The sequence below is a fragment of the Neophocaena asiaeorientalis genome, unplaced genomic scaffold (genome assembly GCF_003031525.2).
Source record: "Neophocaena asiaeorientalis asiaeorientalis breed wild unplaced genomic scaffold, Neophocaena_asiaeorientalis_V1.1 scaffold171, whole genome shotgun sequence".
In the NCBI taxonomy this organism is placed as follows: Eukaryota; Metazoa; Chordata; class Mammalia; order Artiodactyla; family Phocoenidae; genus Neophocaena; species Neophocaena asiaeorientalis.
The window spans coordinates 11,368,107-11,383,985 of NW_020174013.1; the positions used below are offsets into that span (position 1 = coordinate 11,368,107).

Genomic DNA, 15,879 nt, shown 5'->3' on the forward strand with positions numbered 1-15,879 from the left:
AGGTATCAAATGTCCTATACACAGGTGGCAAATGTGTGATTGGCTCTGGGGTGGAGGGAGCCCAGATTTGTAGCATTTGCCTATTTCCATGGTGTAAATCCTCCCATGATGGCCAGTTTCAAGTTACCAACATGATGTCACTGAACGCAGAGTTGCAAAGATATGCATAGCACACCGCTGTATAGTATCATATAGATACAATAAAAGTAATTTCAAGAGCTTAGAGTAGATCAGAGTTAAATATAGATCAGAGTTAGATCAGAGTTAAATATAGTAAATATTATAAAATAAGGAAGTGATGAGGTTTGAATATATATCTTTGTAATAAAACTTATTTAACGTTCATATAATTTAATCTTTAATGATGGCTGCGTTTAATGACTAACTTGCACAACTCCTGAAAATTTAACAATTGGCTCTCTCAAGCCAGTATGAACCTGCTCCCATGCACCACTGTTTTACCTGTCACAATATTGCAGTGTAGCCATGGTAATATACAGTATGTGGCAGGGGACTGGGAATAATATGGCTGGGATGACTCTGAGCCATGGATGATCAATGACCTCAGGTCACAGTAGAAGAAAGGAGCTGGGTGTAGCACTATGAGTTACCTCAGCTATAGGAGTTATTTACTTTCCCGTTACTGGTGTAGCAAATTACTCCAAACTTAGTGGTTTAAAATAATGCAAATTTGTCATCTCACAGTTTTGGAGGTTAGAAGTCAGAAAGGGGTCTCACTGAGCTAAAATCAGTCTCTTGGCAGGGCTGTGTTCCTTTTGGAGGTTCTAGGGGAGAATTCGTTTTCTTTCTTTCACCAGCTTCTAGAGGCCACCTGCATTCCTTGACTTGTGGCCTCCTTCCTCTATCCTCAAAGCCAGCAACGTTGGGCTGATTCCTTTTCACGCTGCCATCTCTTTGGTTCTCTCTTTGGAAAGCTGATTAGCAACCTTCATTCCATGTGCAACCTTAATTGTATGTACCTGAACATAGGTGCCAGAGACTAGAACGTGGATATCTTTGAGAGGCCATTTTTCTGTCTAACCTAGAATGTTAGGTCTGCAGGTGGCTCTGCACAGGCAGGGCCCCCAGAGCCCTTCTGGAGAAGTTGCTTAGAGTCCTAGAAGATGAGATACACGGAGGGTTTCACAAAAGCTGCTGATTTGCCTCAGGTGATTTCAAGTGGCAACAAGTTTTATGGTGAAAATAAAACAATAGAGCACAGAGAGATGGGAAAGGGAAGTATTTAAGCAGATGCTCGGGGAATGTCTCTCTCAAGTGGCGATGGGTGGGCTAAGACCTGAATGATGAGGATGCAATCATACCCAGATCCAGGAAAGGCCAGGCCAAGTATAATGCGTAGTAGCACCAAGGAAAGGCTGGTGGTGTCTGGGGTTTAGCTCCCTCGAAACATCTTAAATAAGTTCAGTGAGTTCACTATTCAAACTCAGCTCTAAATGTCTCCTACCCAGTTCCCTCTTCCAACTAGATCTAACCTCCTAAATTCCTCCTGCAGAGAAATTCTGGAGCGCCGCTGGAGAAAAACAGGTACAAAGTTTCTGAAGACTGAGGAACAGAAGGAAGGGTAGTGTAGGAGGTGAAGGGTGGTAGATTGTTCTAGTAATGTACCCCAGTGAGTCAGGCTTCTCTGTGTTCATAGCCTTTACAATTGATCTTCGTGCCCCTTGTATCAAGAGGCAGTGTGTATTTCTCTACTCCCATCAATCTGGTCTGGCTGTGTGATTTGCTTTGATCAGTATAATATGGCAGCAGTGATGTACAAATTCTAGAGCCTAGACCTCAAGAAGACTTGAGGCTTTGCTATCACCCTTTTGGAACATGAAGTGGGGAGGTCACAGGGACCAGACTATGTAAAGGCTTATTAACATGGTAAGGAATATGGACTTTGTTCTAAGTGCTCTGTGGGTTCTAGAAGGTTTCAATTAATAAGTGTTATGCTTCAGAAGATCACACTGGGTGCTCTGTGGAGGAAAGATTGCAGTTGGGCAAGGATGGAAGCTGCGAGGCCAGTGGGAGGTTTTTTGAGGCATCCAGACAAGAGATGGTAGCAATGGAGGTGGAAAATAGTGGACAGATTCGGGTCCTGCTAATGGATTGGCTTGGGAAGAAAATAGTGAATAACAGTCTTCTTTCTAAAAATGAAAGGCTACATAAATACATGTAGAATACAGTTATAAACTTAAAAAAATCTAATAGATTAATTATATAAATCTGTATGTTGGATGTGACCATTTCCTCCTGTAAGACTGGGCAGCAGAGAAAACCAGAAGGGAAAAAACAACTATGAAGTGAAAACACAGAGGAGAGCAGGGGTCGGAAATGAGGCGTGAGCAGTAAAATGTTTCTGCTTCTCACCTGCACCCCACCCACCTCCTGGACCTTTCCCTTGGGTTATGAGAGAGACCCCTGTATACTTAGACCAGCCCCACCCCCTTCCCTTTAAACAGCTCTAAAGGTATCTATTTCATGAAGGTACAAGTCCAAATAAATACCAAGGAACGTAACATACCCTTTGGCATCCTTACCCCTAATCTAGGACTCATTCACCTTATTGTTTAAACTAAATAGTAAAGGGTTTACCACATGTGGGCACTAAACCTAACAGAGAAAATACAGCCTGCAGCGGAGGCGAAGGAGCTGGGTTCTAGTTTTGCTTCTGCCAGTGTCTTTCATGTGATTTTGGATAAGGTATGTCAGGGCTCTGGGCTTATTCTGTCATTCATCTGTCTTGCTGTGACTGAGATAGGCAAAGCATTAAGGCATGGCCAAAGGAAAAAGTTACAAAATTTCAAGCCCAGAATTCCCATTTTTTGTAGAGCTCCTTAAAGTTGCAAGTCTTCAGATTTTGTCTCACTGAGTACTCGTTACAAAAATGTAAACTTTGGAGCTAACTGCTCAGGAAAAACTCATGCGGAGGGAAGTTCTTTTCTTTCTTTTATTCCTTCCCTACCTTCTTTTAATTTCATTGTAGAGTGACATATATTTTCCCACTGGATTAAAAAAATAAATAACAAAGACAATATGTCATAATAAAAGGCCTATAAGTTGCCTTCTTTAATCCTTTCCTTATATCCACCCATATAAGCACTCTTCGTTGTCCATTATCGCAATAATCAAGTGTGGTGACCAGCCATAGGGATGTGAAACCAGGCCAGAGAAAATCTTTACTTAGTTATCTTAATGACTGTATGGGGAGGTATTGGTGGGGCTAGTTGGTCTCCCAATGTCACTGTAATAGCTGCTGCACATAAAAGGTTATTATGAAGGAGAATGTATGATTTCAAAGGACAGAGCTTCGAAGCTTGAAAGAAGTGCTTGACTTTCAGTTGTACATAAAGATAGAGAACATATGACTCTACCGCACCAGGAAATGATGTTCACTCAGAGACTGACAATAACATCTAAGTAACGCAATGTCATAACTGGTCATTATCTGTACAACCATAGGAAGTTCCACACGGTTCTCAGTCTATAGATTCCTAACTTTAATATATTCAGATTTATTAGTTGAGATCTGGAAACAATGCATCTGACAGAACAACCAGATTAAGCAGTGGAAACATAAATTTCTCAGTTCAGTAAAATAAACTTACACAGGCTCTATAGCCAAAGTTGCACATTCTTTCTTTGGAATGTTAGTTCTGAAATGGCATTTTATTTTTAAATAATTGAAAATTCCATTACCTTACAAACCACAGAAATACACTTACAATATTTAATTCTGCCGCTTGGTGGTGCCATGGATAACTAATAATAATAATTTTTAAAAATTCCGCAAGTTTGCTGGACAGCAGGACTTGGCTATTAGCAAATTGAAAAATATAATTAACATTTTTAAAAGTCTGTAATCCTTTTACACATTATAATGGCTGAAAAGTGCATATGGGCTCAGGCTTTCACTATAAAATCCCAGGCTTACTCATAGTCAAACAAGAAACCAGAATAGTTTTTTTAATCATGGAAAATTTCAAGTATTCTAAAATGCCAAAATAACTAACATCCCTGTCCCTATTACCTGGATAATCAATGTTAACATCCTGTCACATTTACTTGAAAAAAATTAAATGAAAATGAAGTTTATGCTCCTTTGTTCTTTTTCATTCCCCCTTTTTCTTTCTCACTAGAGGCAATCACAACCCAGAATTTGATGTGTATCCTTCCAGTTCTTGTTTCTCTATTTTTAGTACCTGTTCATGTGTCCATGAGCAGTACAAATGTTGCTTCATATTTTTTAAATGTATCTTTTCATGCTGTAGTATATACTGCAATTTGCTTTTTACATTTAACAGAGTTTTGTCATGTTGATATATACAGACATATGCAGATATATACAGATCTAGGTTATGAGTTTTAAACTGCTGTGTTGTAATTTATGGCAAACATATATTCTGAATTTATTTATACATTCTTCTATGAACATTTCAATGTTGCAATAAATGCAATGCTTAGAATAGCTAACATATAATACGTCCTCAAAACATATTTAATGAATGAAGCGGCATGAAATGTTTCAGGCAGACTATTTTTTGCTTCAATCGTCCAGTTATTTGTCCTTAACGTCTACTCTCTCTGCCTGAGCGACAGGGGTCATTCCCTGAAATTTCCTAAAGGTTTGTTTCCCAGTCCACTGAGAAAAGGCTCTGATGTAGTCCCCGTATGGTGGCAGGGGTGGGCGAATGGAGTGGGTAGAGAATGGACACAAAGACATCTCAGTGTCAAAATATAAGACAATGGAGGTTTGTCTGGTCTGGAGCAGGGGAGGGTGGCAGCAGCGAGCGTTATAAATTTGGGGGAGGTCTGAGAGTTTACAATGCAGGTCATGTCCGGGGCTACCATATCCGGAAAACGAGGTAGCAGAATATAGAGGTCTTTCTCTCAGTGCACCTTCTGAAAGACGTAACATCAAACGCCAGACGGTTGCCATGGGAACCAGCGGGGGAGGGCGGTGTGTCCGGCCAGAATTCTTGATGCGCTTAGGATGTTTCTTCTTCCGGTCCTCGGTTCTTCACAACCACCGCCCCGCTCCACCGTGCCCCGCCCATTCTGTGGGCTCTCATCATTCTCTTCCCCTTTTCATTCTCTCCTTCCCTGTTCTAGTCCGCCATCTTGGACCATGCGTCAAGATGGCGCCCCCCAGTCCCAGAGGCAGAGCCCAGGAGCGCCGGGGAGCCTGCGCGCGCACGTGCTCGGGCGCGGAAGGGTGGGGGCCGTGATGTCAAGACGTTGCCCCGCCCCCGGTGGTCGCTCCGCCCCCGGCCCCACTCCGCCTTCCTCTCACCGGGCGAACCCGGAAGTGGAGGAGGAGGTGCGGCGGTGGTGGCAGAGCGGGCAGGCTCTGGCGGAACCGTACCAGGCAGCGTGTCTGGGGTTGGGGGCGAGGGGGCGGGGCTGAGCGGCCTGGGCATCCTGGCCTGGTCGGGGCGGGGGAGGCCATGGCCTCGGCAGAGTTGCAGGGGAAATACCAGAAGCTGGCTCAGGAGTATTCGAAGGTACCCGTCGTATGCGGGGAGTAGGGGGTCCCCGGCCCTAAGGCCTCGGGTTGCCTTGGTAGCGACTTGTCGGGACACAGCGGGACGGCGGAGTGGGGAACGTGAGCGCGCCCCTTCTCTCTCCTCCGCCTCTTCTGTCCACCATTACCGTGCCTTCACCTGCAGCTCTCAGGAGATGGGGCCGGGCGGTGTCTGGGTCCGTGTTCGTTTCTGCGGGAAGGAGCAGGAGTTTGATTCTTCCTTCTCACTGAACTAGCGGGCTTGGACTGGGATGTCAGAAATCCTGGTTTCCGCCTCTGGTGCTGGTCGGGAGGGGACGGGGAAAGGTGAGGACCATCCCTCCACGGCTGCTTCCTCAATTTTCCCAGCCCAGCAATGGGAAGGATCAAGTTTTCTCCTTTCCCACAGGGATGATATGAGGATAAGGAGATTTATCAGCCCCCAGTCAAGTCAGGAGTGTAAATAGAGTCATGCGTGTAAACTGCTTCACCAGAGATGGGTGGTTATGAATGGGTTCAGTGCTTTGGCAAGATGTTGTCTGAAAATGAGTTTGAAAGCTTGGGTGCTAGGGCTGTGTCCTTTTATCTCTCTGTTTCTTGGATCACCTGGACTGGGGAAGAGCACCCGGCAGGTGCTCAATACATGTTGAATTAAGCAAAGTAGGGACCTGTCCCTTTGTTGTATTTATGGCATCAGTATTTTAAACGATGGAACCCTTTTCTCCGAGAAGGGTGGTGCTGCTTTAATGGGTAGGGTGGTTCTGCCTCAAGAATATTCTAATGAAGTACTGAAAGCAGAATCTTACATTTTTGGAAATTGATTCATTAGTCCTTAAACTTCGTTTTCAGTGATCTTGGTATTCATGGGAGCAACTGGAAGACTTAGTCCCTTTTTTACAATTTGGAGAAACTGAGACACATTTTTAAATTTCATGTAACAAATATGCAGCAGGGCAAAATGAAATATTCTTTGAAAAATAAAACCTGTGCCTAAACATACACACGTAAGTCCTTTGACCGTCAAATGGGAGCCTTTTGGGATGCTACACTTATTCCATGGGTGCTACCATTGGCAAAACTTCTTGTGTTTCCATTTGAATTTGCCTCAAGGGCCTGTGGCATCGTGTTAGTGATGGCAAGTTTTTATCCTTTGAAGGAATATTTTTTTGTTTGAAAGGGCCAGAACTTATTTGGAACAAACCCATGTGATGAAGTGTGGTGGGTGGAGGATGACAGTACTCAAACTTGGCTCTACTATTTTTGGGTGAAAATGTTTCATGAGTATAAAGTAAGGGGACTGATTTTCTCTTCTGGAGAGTAAACAAGCTCACAAGGCAATTCCAAATGGCAGAAGAGTTTCCAGAAATATTTTGCACAGTGATTGCATTGCTGAAATAATTGTACAGCCTCCCAGAAGTAATAAAAACTTTGAAAGATTTTATTATTTTGGATTTGTAAGCTCTTTTGTTCAGCAGACAATTAGTGCCACCTGTGAACAATCTGCCGGGCCCTGTTGAGTGAGGCAGAGTTCCACCTTAAGGAGAACCCTTTAATAGAATGTTCAACTGTTGTACATAATTATGATACGGATGACAAGTGTTAGCTCAGTGGGAGCACAGAAGAAACGGTGGGTAAGGGTAGAAGTTACTTAGATTGGGGAGTAGGGAATAGGGAGGAAGGGATGGATAGTAGTACTCCAGGCAAAGGAGACAGCCTCTGTTTGCTGACATGAAGGCATGTTCAGATACACGACAGAGTGGTGAAATATGGTTGGAGGGATAATTTGGACCCGATCATGAAGGGTTGTGGTTGTCAAAAAGTTTGAACTTTGAGTAATGGAGAGACGTTAAAGGTTTTCGAACAGGAGAGTGACATTGCTTTTAGAAAGAAAACTGGTAGCTGTGTGGAGGATGGACTGAAATGGGGAAAGATTGGTGAAAAGAAGACCAGACTAGAGGCTCTTTGAATAATTTTGGGGAGTGTAACGTAGGATTAAATAAAGTTTTGTGGCTGTTGAGATGGAGAGGGGGGCTTAGATTTAGGAATTACGGTTAAAAAATACGGTTTAGTTTACCTCTTTTTTGTGTGCCTGCTTTACGCATAGCAGCAACCTTATGAAGGATATAAAGGTGTCAAGGCAGTCATCCTTGTGTCTCATTCATTCTGTGGGACGTGATGAGTGAGGGAAGACTGAGAGTTGACCCTGAAGGTGACCCGTGGACTGCTCTGAGGGAACACCACTGCCACTGGCAGAGGAAGGTGGGCAGAAAGGTGAGCCAGTTTGGAGCGAAGTTTAGGTGCAATCATAGTATATATGGTTGGAAGGTACATTGAAGCTATCTTATTCACATAGTAGCTTGAGATGATGTTGGGGTAATTGCTGAAAATTTCTAGTGGAGAGGGACTGGCTGAAAGTCAGGACAAAGGCCAAAGCTTTTGTAATAATTCCCATAAAGACAGTAGTTCCTATAAAGACAATAGTTGAACTTTGAGAGTTAATCACTTTAGGTAGATTCTTTGGGGAACACCTGTGGGAGGGATGTGACAGTAGGAGGAAATGCTGAGGAGACTATAGGAGGTCTGCCAGACTTCAGGTTATCTCCCATATTGGGACAGACCATTTTTCATCCTTTTAATTGCAGTGTGATGGAAATTTCAGAATGTGAGAACACGGATTGGTCAAAAGATTTCATGTGCTTTTTATTGCCTGTCAGTTCTAGTGCCAAGCAATTTCTAGATAAGATCTATGCTATCGATACCTTCAGCCCTGTGCCTATGGAAGGGGGTATTCTACCTTTTTGATAGCTTCCCTGGTGCAGAAATTGTGGACTGATGTTGAAATCCAGTTACATCTTTCTTTTTCCTTATTTAGGATACAAAGGAAAAAGATTTCCTTTTAATATGTAGAAGGAGGCCTGCAAATCAAGAGAGCAGCAAGCATGATCCCTAAATCAAGGACATTTGCAGAATCTTCTCATTCTTATTTAATGCAGATCTTGGCCTGTGTTCTGGGAAGGGGCCCATTTCTTCCTTTGTAACTTCTATCATCATCTTTTTTCCCCCTGAGAAGGAAAAAAGCAGTATGAGGAGCTCCCATTAAAGAGACTGAGAGTTTCCTTAGATAAAAGATGAACCATGGAGGCTGAAGCAGGTGAGAATTTCTGAGGTGGACATGTTGCTGAAACTGTGTAATGGAAAGGTCAGTAAAAGTGGAGATTAAGACCCTCTGGTTTGGGCAATTAGGCGATCACTGGAGGCTTTAAACATTTCTGGTTTAACAGAGTTTGGGGGAAGGGAATGGTATGTAGAAGCTGGTTTTCAGAGATTTAGGAAGTTAATAGGTAATAGACGGAGGCTGCCCCTTTGAGATGTGAGGGAAAGTTAATCAAGCCCTCATTTTTCAAAGACCATTTCTTACTTGGTGTTTCTTCCACGGCCTGCTCTGCTTCTGATGCTCTGGTATATCTCATTCTGGAGATGAGGCTGAGAGCATGCAGTCCTGGCTCGTTTGATTTCAGCCTGCTTTCTCTGAATGGGCTTCTGCACTCTTGCCTGGCACCATGTTAACGTGTAGGCAAGTTTGAAGTTCTAATCTTTCCAGTGTTGGTGTTACTCTTGGTTCTCAAAGTGTAGACCCTGGATCAGCATCATCAGTGGCTGGGAATGGGTTAGAAATACAAATTCTTAGGTCTACCCAGGACTTACTGAATCTGAAACTGGTGGTCAGACCCAGCAGTCTGTGTTGTAACAAACCTCTCCAGTCATTTGGGTGCATACCAGAATCATTGCTCAGGAAATGGTATCAGTATAGTAGCTTTTGCTCAGATGATCTTTTTAAAGCTCTTTTCAAGGCAATAAAAGCCAATGGGGGGACTTCCCTGATGGTCCAGTGAGTAAGACTCCACGCTCCCAATGCAGGCGGCCCGGGTTCGATCCCTGGCCAGGGAACTAGATCCCACATGCTGCAACTAAAGATCCCGAGTGCCGCAAGGAAGATCCTGCATGCGGCAACGAAGATCCCATGTGCCACAACTAAGACCTGGCACAGCCAAGTAAATAAATAAATAGTAAAAAAAAAAAAACCCTACAGTAATCAAAACAACGTGATACTGGCAAAAAAAAAAAGCCAATGGGAAAGGTAAACATCCATTATTTCTCTAACAGTTGACTTTGCAATTGATGCTTCTTTAATTACAAAGGAGATTGCCTTTTGAAACTTTTTAGACTTACACTCTTAGAGATGCTCATTTTGGGAAAGGTTCAGTCTTGATTCGGTGTGTTTGCTTTCCAGATAGCAGGGCTTGGCTGAACCTGATTGATCACCCTCTCTTGTAAGAGAAATAGACTCTGGGGCTGGATTGGATTAAAGTGGAGTATCAGCTTTTTTCTACCCTGATGTAGGGTTCACTACTAAAGGTGGATTGGAAAACGGTCTGTGTTCAGTGCTATCCAGTGGAACTTTCCGGAGAATGAGAACGTTCTGCATATTTGCTGTCCAGTAGGGTGACCCCTAGCATGTGGGCTACTGAGTACTTGGGATGTGGCTAGCTGAGCTGAGGAAATGAATTTTGGATTTTATTTACGTAATTTAAGTTTAAATAGGCACATGTGGATATGGCTACCCTGTTGAGCTGTGCTAGCTTAGCCCCTAGATCATCACAAACGTGTCTATGTGACTCACCTGAAGACCTTGTTAAACTGCAGATCCTTTCTCAGGAGGTCTGGGGTGGGGCCTGAGATTCTGCTCCTAGGTGATGCTGCTGCAGCTGTCCGCAGACCGTACTTTGAATAGCAAGGCAAGGGGTGTCCTACTCTCCGTCTTCAATTCAGCTGAATTTCCAACCAGTCCCTGGTGAGGCAGCTAGATTACAGGATTGGGAGTGGGGGTTTCGTCCTAATGAATTTCCTTGCATGGGAGCAGGAGCTAGAGAAAGGGTCTTGTTTGAGGGCAGCTCTGTAAAAAGGTTTTCTTCGCACCTCAGTGACAAAATGACCCCAGCCATTAGTACATAGTATGTAGCCTTCAGTTACTTTATCCTTTTCCACTGCCAGGAGCAAGTTAGTAGGCAGAGAGAAAGACTAAGTGGTATTCCCAGCACTGTAGAATACCTAGAACTGGGAATGTTTTTAAGGATCATCCAGGCCAGAGATACTGAAGCTGTGGTTTGCAGATGACTCAGGTGTGCTGAAATCAGGGTTTTGGTGAGGCTTAGGAATGGGCTTTAGGTTATCTGCTGCATACATTACTTTGTAATGGGGAAAAGCTATACATCTAGAGATTTGTTTTATAGGGTCATAAAACGTGTATAAATGTCAGAATGTCCACTGTATGGAAACAGTTATCTAAGAGTGATTCTAACACAGAAGATTCTAGCTGTCTCTTATAGTTGTTTAATGTGTTGCATTTAAACACCTTTTATTTACACCACTTAATTTGATTAATTAACTAAAAATTTATTGAGTGCCTTCTCTATCCATAGCATTGATCTTTCATTGTATGCAGGAGATACAAGGAAGTATACTGTAGTCTCTATTGTGAAGGACAGTTTAATTGGCAGATGGGACTTGAGTATAGAAATCATACATAAATTAGTAAACATAAAATGTACTTTAAAAAGTAAAATTAAAACTGAACAGTTTAAATAAGAGATGTCTTATTACTAGCAAGTGCCCAGGGAACTGAGGGCAAGGTCACTGTGGACCATAGGGGCACTATAGAGAATGGTTAGGGAAAGTTTATGGAAGAAGTAGGACCAGAGTAGGAAGTAGGCTCTAGAAGAACAGTTGGGGTTTGGTTGGTCAAAATGAGAAAAGGCTGTGTTTTCAGAGTAAAGGTAAAGCTAATCAAAAGATTACAACACAATGAAAAATGAGGTTTGAAAAGGACTAAGGGTTTCTGAGTCGGGATTCAGAGGACCATTTCTCTACTGAATGGAACAAAAGTGCATGGCACAGCTGCTGGAAATAGGCTATGTCACCTTCTGGAGAATTTTTCTGTCCTGGTGGAGACTTCAGGGCAATTGTTTCTCAGTTACATCCACATCCACTGGAGTCTCCACACTAGTCTCCTAGAGGCATTAGTGACCATCGGTAACTGTTTCTGAAACAAACACTGCATTTGCCTCCCACTGTGGTGAATGCTGGTGAGGAGAAAGATAAGATTCTAAAAGACCAGACTGGTCACAGCAGTATCCACGTTTGACAAGATGTTGGTCAGTAATGCAGAGATGTGGCAGTAGTGATGCTGAAATGCAGGAAGATGCCAAATGCCAAGTGCAGGTAACAAGGCAGTGGAGTAGGCCAAGCTTATCCTTTTCTACCTACCAAACAATAGAAAGGGATTTTCGATAAATACTTCTAAAAGCTGCATTTTCTGTTGAATGTTTCCATTGAAACTGTGTTTGAATTGTTACCAATTTAGCAAACAATATTTTCCAAAGGAAAATCGAAATCATTTTTCATTATAATCAGGTTAAGTTCCAAACAGCAGTAATTTGAAAACTTTAATTTTGCTTTTATGACACAGTAGGCTGTTCAGTTTGCTTTATGTAGCTTATAAGTGTGCCTTAAAAATTAAAGGTGAGGTTTTTTTTTTTTTGTTTGAAAACTGATGTAGTTCTGGTCCTACAGAAAATTGTCAGTTCAGCAGATTTCAAGCTTCTTCCCTAAGTCCTTGAGGCAGTCATTAGGACCTTCTAAATACCACACAAAGAAGATCAGAGAGCAAAGTTAGAACAGGGGTATGAAATGAAACCTAAAGACTGAAGTAGTATCGCTGTCCTTTGGCTATATGGATTTGAAAGTATTTCTTGAATTCTCTTACCTAGGTAGCACATTATCCAAGAATATGTTGATATTGCTTAAAAGGTAAAATACTACACAATGGAAGTCAACATTAAAGTGGTATTTATTTCTCTCTTCTGAACTTCTAGAGCAGAGTGTAAAGAGCCTAATAGCAAATATTTTAGGCTTGGGGCCATATGGTTTCTGTTGCATCTACTCATCTCTAATGTCATTGTCACACAAAAACAATCATAGATAATTCATAAATATTCAAATATTCCTATTCTTCTGGCATAGAAAAAAGTCATTTCTGTTCTCAGGAGACAGATGTGAGCTATGCAGAACTAGAAGTAGATTTTTTTTTAAGCTCATAGATAAAATTCTCCCATTCATTTAGTTTCTCAGAGAAGAACCTGGTCTATCATGGTCTCTGTACTGAGTCCTCAGAAAATTAGTCTGTAACCCTTTTGCTTCAGCTACACTGGGCTGGTATATTTATACTCACTTGCTCTGTGTTGTGCTTTCTGATAACTACAGAAGGTTTATCTTTCAAAACCCTGCTGGTGGTGGTGATATAGATGTATACCTAAGTAGAAATTCATCAAGCTGTATAATTTCTGTTTTGTATATTTTATTTAAAATAAAGTTAGACCTCAATTAAAAAAACAAACAAACTGTGAAAGAAGCCCAAGTCCTACCTCTTCAAAGGCTTCTGTCACCTCTCCAGCCCACTACTTTTCTCATTTATATGTAGCTTTATAAAATAGTAGCCAATATTGTCTAATGACATTATGCCTGGAGTCAAAACTGCTGCTTTCTGAATCTCAGCATTGCCACTGAACTTCTCTGAACCTTGGTTTCATCTGTAAAATGGCGATAATTATAGCACCTATTTCATGGGGTTGTGAGGATTAATGAGGTAGTGTACGTAAAGTATTTAGGACAGTGCCTGGTATGTAACGGAGCATTCAAATGCTAGCTGCTATTATTATCAATTTCTAAATTGAGCTTGCTTCTTAGTTGCTTTTGTACGCTGCTTCCACTGATGCCTGATTAAAAGTCCTCCATCCCTGAGGCTATTGCGGGCGATGATATTTGCATGACTAATATTAGGCACAGTGTACTGTTGGGTATGTTGACGCCCTATACTTTGATTTTCTGTTGAATTCTTATTCCATAATCAGTCCAGTTGTATGTATTTTACAGATGAATGGTGTGTCAGAGTTTCAAGGAAAATGACATACTCAGTACCCTATTATCTATTGTATTAGTTTTTATTTAGGGAGGTGATTGGTTTCATAGAAAGAACCATGTACGGGAAGTCGAGAGACCTGGATTTTAGTCTCAATTTTGCATTGATTAGTTTTATGTCATTGGGCAGCTCAGCCTCTGTGTCCTTATTTGTAAAATGGCAGACTGATGATCTCTACTATTCTCTTCCGGGCTAATATTCTTGTTCTCATATATATGTGAGCAGATAGTTACTCAGCGTACTGATTCCTGTAAAGTTATGGTAAGTGATTTCCTTGCTATAAGTGATTGCTTTATATTAAAAATTAATTATTACCTCCTCTGTTTTCAGCTTCGGGCTCAGAATCAGGTCTTGAAAAAAGGTGTCGTGGATGAACAAGCAAATTCTGCTGCTTTAAAGGTAGGCTACAGGGTATTTTGTGTTGTGAGGGTTAGGTTAGTGTTTGGTGAAGCTCACAGCAGGGAATTCAGCTCAGTTTTCTGGGTTAAATTCCCAACTCTGACAGTGACTCACTAGGAATAGGGGAGGGTAATAGAGTTTTTTTGTGTTTAACTTTCCTACTTGCTTAGGTATGAATGTGATGTGCTTTGACTTCCTTAGCTAGAAATTACAAAAATGTATTATTGGACTGTGTGTAATGCATTTCTCTCATACCTTGCTTCTCTCATAGCTAAATTCATCAAGATTAATGGGGCTTCTTATCTGGCTTCATCTGATAGCACTCTTTGGGGCTGTGTCATATTCATGTTTATATCCCCAGCATTCAGCCGATGGTTGTCCCCTACTAAATGGATTTGAAAGTGTGAATCATTTAGTCCATCAATCTTGCTTTGAGGTTGAGCTGTTTAATAGTAGTAACCTGTGTTAATGAGGACTGTTTGAGTGATACATCTTACCATCAGCACTTTTAACTGAGAGGAGAAATATGGTGGGAGTTGCAGGAATATGTTTCTACCTCATTTTAGTAGGCATATAAGAAGTACTGCTTAGTGATATTTTTAATTGGAAAAATTAATTCAAGGATATGGATTCCTTCTTGGCCAAGCTTCAGTTAATACTGCCTACTTCATTCTTTCGGCTCTCTCCCTTGCTTCCTCTTTAGAGAAAAGGGCTTAAGATTCCCTTTACTCTTCTCTCTTTCTGGAGTAGGCCCCAACCAGTGACATATCCTGAGAATTTCCACTCAGGTCTCCAAGACCCAGAGATACGTCCTTTCACGTGGCTGGTGTTGGATCCTCCACTAGAGAAATTTGTGTCTTGAGGGCGCTCCCTCCTCAGGTGCTGTTCCACAGACTCAGGGCTGAGATAGTTCAGAGCATCTTACCCATACTCCCAAAGCTCTCTGCGCCCAAGCTGAGACGATTAAAAATAAGCTTTAAAGTCAGGATATGTTAGCCAAGTTATTATTTTGCCTAAATCACTGAAGAAATGATTATTATCTCTCCTCATGATGTTTAAAACCTATTGCTGGGGAAGGTATTTCCTAGCTCGTCTTAGTAGCCCACTCTGGTGTTTGACACCCTCCTGTTGCTGGTTGTGTTCAATTAACCCTGTGATAGTGGCCGTGGTGGCAATAGCAGGCTCTATTTATTGAGCACCCACTGTGTGTCAGGCATTACGCTAGCACATTACATCCATTATCTCAGTTTTCACAACAGCTCTGTGAGGGCAGACGCCACTATTATCGTCCTCATTGCAGAAACTAGGGTTTAGTTTTTAGTTTCTAGTTAGAGATTGGGATGGATGTCTTCTGAAATTACTGATTGGTTAATGGAGTTGGAACATTAGTCAACTAGTGATTAATTGTAAGGATGTAAAGAAATTACTTTATGTTTTACTATTCATCACAGTGGTCATTAAAATTATAGTGAGAATGATAGTTTGCCAGTTTGCTCAATGGGAATGTTAGGATGTCTGTGTTAGAGTAGGCATTTGATTATATTGGGTTTGTCTCTTCAATGAGTTGTTAGATACAGTAAGCATTCATTGATTTGAATTTCTATAATTTGAAATATATAGTAATTTGGACATGGGCTGAGCCTAAGTTTACCATTGAACTTCAAGTAAAAATTAAGGACTTACTAAACAAACAACGGAAAAGGAAAATATTTTTCTCTTTAATGAACACATATTCTATCCCTCCAGCTGTGCCCTCAACATGCAAATAATGTCAATAGATTGCAGACACCAGCCTCTGGTTTTTAGGTTGCTGTTTCAATATCCTTAAATCCCCTATTCATTAAAACTTGACCTCTTAGCTTTGTAGTGGTTTTTCAATGAAAGTAATAAAAGCGCAGATCTTTCAATATATGGTAGTATATGGCCATCTGTGTTTGAT

The 15,879-nt window shown here is 41.6% G+C and overlaps 1 protein-coding gene across 4 annotated transcripts in view; it reads left to right on the plus strand.

Moving 5' to 3' along the window:
- Positions 1-5,331: 5,331 nt before the first annotated feature.
- Positions 5,332-15,879, plus strand: part of PPP1R21 (protein phosphatase 1 regulatory subunit 21) — a 56,723-nt gene continuing 46,175 nt past the window's right edge. Inside the window, exons 1-2 of one of the 4 annotated variants that reach the window (XM_024753540.1) lie at positions 5,332-5,507; positions 13,872-13,940. In XM_024753540.1, coding sequence (XP_024609308.1) covers positions 5,451-5,507; positions 13,872-13,940 — 126 coding nt within the window. In that variant the 5' untranslated portion in view covers positions 5,332-5,450. Of the gene's footprint in view, positions 5,508-7,269; positions 8,658-13,656; positions 13,941-15,879 lie in introns of those variants that run through there. The other 3 variants (XM_024753543.1, XM_024753542.1, XM_024753539.1) reach the window with 3 other exon arrangements.